General features: G+C 52.4%; 1 protein-coding gene across 6 annotated transcripts in view; it reads left to right on the top strand.

Moving 5' to 3' along the window:
- Window positions 1–3,238: 3,238 nt before the first annotated feature.
- LOC143338584 (microfibril-associated glycoprotein 4-like) overlaps window positions 3,239–4,817 on the top strand; it is a 3,563-nt gene continuing 1,984 nt past the window's right edge. Inside the window, exons 1-4 of one of the 6 annotated variants that reach the window (XM_076759052.1) lie at window positions 3,239–3,338; window positions 3,562–3,638; window positions 3,939–3,999; window positions 4,118–4,285. In XM_076759052.1, the coding sequence (XP_076615167.1) occupies window positions 3,994–3,999; window positions 4,118–4,285 (174 nt within the window). In that variant the 5' untranslated portion in view covers window positions 3,239–3,338; window positions 3,562–3,638; window positions 3,939–3,993. The other 5 variants (XM_076759050.1, XM_076759055.1, XM_076759054.1 and 2 more) reach the window with 5 other exon arrangements.

Genomic DNA, 4,817 nt, shown 5'->3' with positions numbered 1-4,817 from the left:
TGTTTCACTCTGAGTCACTGACCTCAGGTCTGCTTCACCGCTGCCTGTCTGTGCTCAGCACAGCTGTAGTTTCTGCACACGCGTGTGCGTCACACTCCTGTTCATGTGTGTGCGACTGAAATGATTGTTCAAAGACACGAAGGTGAAGAATGTTCCGGAACATGTTTCCAATCAGAGGGAATAAAGTACGAAATACTGCAGCTCAACTACAGCGTCTCCGACTGATGTTTGCTCCGAGCTCAGCTCACTCAGCTGTGCGTGGCACCGTACGCAGTACTAATACACAACGCTGTGGACTGTGTGTGTGTGTTTGTGTGTGTGCAAACACACCCATGTTTGTCTTTAACCAGCAGAGTGGGGACGTGTAGTTTGAAGGTTTTAGACTCTGAAGTTTGGTTTTAGGGTCCTCAGAGGGACAGAAGGGGACATGTGTCTCTGTGTCTGTCTCTACTTCGATTTATCAGCCTCATGTTTTCTGTGCACATTCATGATTGTGTGCTGAAAGACGTTTGATGATGATGATGATGATGATGATGATGATGATGATGATGATGCTGCCTGCCCTTCACCCTGACGCCCGTCCGCGTGCCCACACTCACCTGCACTCTTCTGGTTTGTCGCGTCATGTCACGCTCTGGGTGGTTCGTGCTCTGTAGAAAGATGAACTCACCTTTCGTGCCTCCTCACCTGTGACGGCCGCGATCGCCGTCGTCGTCTCAGGAACGCCTCGACAGAATCTCTTCGTATTTGGCACAAAAGTTCACTTGGACTCAAAGATGAAGTGATCAGATTTTGGTGGTCAAAGGTCACAGAGTACACACCAGTTCTGCACTGGTACACATTCGTAGTACTTAAGTACTACAAACCTGTGTACTCTGCTGCTGTTTTTTGTACCAAACCTGGAAGCTGCATCTGCATGTTGATTTTTTGGTCTGATCTGAGGTCAGTTTGTTATTGTGCTCCTCTGTAAATTCGTCACCTGTCTTCTGTCCACCTTCCGTCACCTTCAGTGATCGCTGGCTGCACCCACAAACGTCAGCTGTCCTCTAGAACTGAACGGATCATTTGGACTCCTTTGTCCCTGTACTGAAGTGTGTATTTAGCTTCATTTATTACAACGAAGCGTGAGGAAGGATGATCTGATCTGTCCAAAGCTGCATCACAAGCCAGAAGAAGAAACCACCGTCAACAAGAGGACGAGAGAGAAGAGGCGAGTCGCTCATCAAACACTCCAACATCAACACGGATGACTTTTAATTTCCAGCTTTGATTAAAGGTATTAAACAGGCTCTGTTCATCCGTGTTTACCTCTCAAACACCTCGTCTAGTTCCTGTTCCTCCTCAGAGTGAATACCTTCATTGTTCTATCTGTTAACTGTACTTAAACACTGTTTGCAGGTCAGAAGGTGAGAGAAGTCAGCTATGATTGGATGAAATGTCAAAGTGTCTCTGGTTGTCTCTGGGTCCCCTGAGATGACCTGGAGTCTTAACGTCTGTGAGTGAACCACTCAGCTTCTGTCCATCGCTGGGTTTTTCCTGCAAACATCGATGTGATTTGGAGCTTTTCTGACCTCTGGAACAGAATCCGGAGGTTCACCTCAGCTTACTGAGCGAAGCTGTGTGGGTCCATCATGGTCGCCAGGACCTGCTGGGCGTGTTTTGGTTCGTCTGGATGAAGCCTGAGCAGGATCTGTTGCATGTTCGCTGAGTCCTGCAGGAGTTTCTGGACAGTCGAGTCTCTGGTGAAGCCGAGAAATGTCAGCTTCATGCGTCAGAGGCGTCTTTCCTGGGATTCGTCACTGAGGCAGGAAGTGTCCAGGTGGATCCTGCCCAGCCTGCTCCTCCCACCTGCAAGGACCTCGACCTTGTCTGGGTTTCTAAAGCTTCCGCCACGGCTTCATTCAGCTTCAGCCCAGCGGCCCTCTCTGCCTTCACCCCCCCGATCATCCCTGTCCAGTGTCCTGCAGCAGAAAGGGTGAAAGTTAATGTCAGTTAAAGTCACTTTTCACGTTTCTGCTCCTTTTTCCATCTTCTGGGTGTGAAGCTCAGTATGACACACAGAAACCATGGGAGGCTCCACTGTCCCCTGGTGTCCTCCTGGTGTCCTCCTGGTGTCCCCTGGTGTCCCCTGGTGTCCCCCTGGTGTCCCCCTGGTGTCTTCCTGGTGTCCTCCTGGTGTCCTCCTGGTGTCCCCTGGTGTCCCCTGGTGTCCTCCTGGTGTCCCCTGGTGTCTTCCTGGTGTCCTCCTGGTGTCCCCCTGGTGTCCTCCTGGTGTCCCCCTGGTGTCTTCCTGGTGTCCTCCTGATGTCCCCTGGTGTCCTCCTGGTGTCTTCCTGGTGTCCTCCTGGTGTCCCCCTGGTGTCTTCCTGGTGTCCTCCTGATGTCCCCCTGGTGTCTTCCTGGTGTCCTCCTGATGTCCCCTGGTGTCCTCCTGGTGTCTTCCTGGTGTCCCCTGGTGTCCCCCTGGTGTCCTCCTGGTGTCCTCCTGGTGTCCCCTGGTGTCTTCCTGGTGTCCTCCTGGTGTCCCCTGGTGTCTTCCTGGTGTCCTCCTAGTGTCTTCCTGGTGTCCTCCTGGTGTCTTCCTGGTGTCCTCCTGGTGTCCCCCTGGTGTCCTCCTGGTGTCCTCCTGGTGTCCTCGTGGTGTCCCCTGGTGTCTTCCTGGTGTCTTCCTGGTGTCCTCGTGGTGTCCCCTGGTGTCTTCCTGGTGTCCTCCTGGTGTCCCCTGGTGTCCTCCTGGTGTCTTCCTGGTGTCCTCCTGGTGTCCTCGTGGTGTCCCCTGGTGTCTTCCTGGTGTCCTCCTGGTGTCTTCCTGGTGTCCTCCTGGTGTCCCCTGGTGTCCTCCTGGTGTCCTCCTGGTGTCCCCCTGGTGTCCTCCTGGTGTCTTCCTGGTGTCCCCTGGTGTCTTCCTGGTGTCTTCCTGGTGTCCTCCTGGTGTCTTCCTGGTGTCCTCGTGGTGTCTTCCTGGTGTCTTCCTGGTGTCCCCTGGTGTCCTCCTGGTGTCTTCCTGGTGTCTTCCTGGTGTCCCCTGGTGTCTTCCTGGTGTCCTCCTGGTGTCTTCCTGGTGTCTTCCTGGTGTCCCCTGGTGTCTTCCTGGTGTCTTCCTGGTGTCCTCCTGGTGTCCCCTGGTGTCCTCCTGGTGTCCCCTGGTATCTTCCTGGTGTCTTCCTGGTGTCCTCCTGGTGTCTTCCTGGTGTCCTCCTGGTGTCCCCTGGTGTCTTCCTGGTGTCCTCCTGGTGTCCTCCTGGTGTCCTCGTGGTGTCCCCTGGTGTCCTCCTGGTGTCCCCTGGTGTCCTCCTGGTGTCCTCCTGGTGTCCCCTGGTGTCCTCCTGGTTTTTAAGGTGGGAATCCTCTTTTTGCTCTCAGTCTTTGTCTTAAAGTCACAGCACACCACAGAGACACTCGCAGACAAAGGATTTCACTGAGACAGATAAACACTGAGATAAGATCGTTGGCTGTGCCAATGAGTGATTATAAAATGATTGTGTTGACTTTAGACTGTTGGTTTTCAGCTGAGTACACACTTCTTTTAATTGGCTATTTATTTAATGTGTCTTTCTAAAGGTCCGCCTGGTGTGACATCACGCTGCCGGCTGTATACAAGTAGTGAAGCCACAAAGTCTCTTCAGTTCGACCTGCAGGTGAGTTCAGACAGGTAAGCATCCAACCAGGAGACATTACACCTGCCTGATTAAACACCTGTGTGCAGTATGATGGTCTTTTGTCATTTCCTTTGCTCAAACTCTCTGTGACGTCACAGTAATCCTTCCTGTGGATGTTCATTCGACTTCATGATGATTTTCAGGTTAAATCTACATTAACTCAAGGACTTGCAGTTTACTGTCACTCCCTTCGTGCTGAGCTTGGTGTGTTTCTGTGACGATCAGCTTCACGAGACTTTGCTGACTGAACAGTTTCTACATTGATTCTTGTGTTTTCAGAGCATCAGTCGGATCCACATCAGCGGTTAAATAACCTCTCAGCAGGAATCTGACCATGAAGGTACGTTTGTTTGACGGATCTCAGATTAAGCCGTGCTATCAGAAGCTTAGCTGGGTGCTACAGGGACGGCCCATCAGGATCATCATTGTCAATTAGCTTCACCTTTTCTGTGTCTCAGTTCAAATCTCTGTTCCAGCTGCTACCAGTCGTCGTCCTCCTCCTGGCTCCACTGCTGACCAGCTGCAGGAAGCTTCCGGTGGACTGCAGTGACATCCAAAAAGAAGACACGAGCCGGCGCAGCGGGGTGTACACCATCTATCCCCTCGGAGAGCGTTCTGCTGTCCAGGTACACCTCACCTTCCCTGGCGTTTACGCTGGAATCCAACCAGAAGGTATCCCTTGTCTTTGCGGCGGCTGCTGAGTCAGGTGATCAGAATGTAGAGTCACTAGTTGGTGCTGTGACAACCTATGATCAACCACTCACAGCTCCCTGGGAGAGGAGGTGTGGGCGCTACATGAATGTAGAAACTGGTCCTGCTCGACCCTCATGTGCTGGATCGGACCACGATGAGGTCCGACCCTGACGTCGATGATGAAGAACATCAGATGGTCACACAGTCACACGTTCTGGCCGAGGCCTTCAGTACAACACGTACAAGTAGTCGTACAAGCAGAGAATGAAAGAGCGGTTTTACGGTAGTGTCTGACCGTTTTCTGTACCCGAGCCGTCCCTCGTAGGATCACCGACACAATCGCAGACAGAAACAGACAGTATGGAAACCCACCAGCGAACAGGCAGAGGAGATACGTGACACTCACGGTCCACTCGGCCTCATCAGTACAAAGCTGCTTCACACATTTCAACCGCTGCTGTGTGA

Source organism: Chaetodon auriga, chromosome 20 (assembly GCF_051107435.1).
Source record: "Chaetodon auriga isolate fChaAug3 chromosome 20, fChaAug3.hap1, whole genome shotgun sequence".
Lineage (NCBI taxonomy): Eukaryota > Metazoa > Chordata > Actinopteri > Chaetodontiformes > Chaetodontidae > Chaetodon > Chaetodon auriga.
The sequence above is the reverse complement of the archived record's forward strand: the minus strand, read 5'-3'. Positions and strand labels throughout refer to the sequence as shown.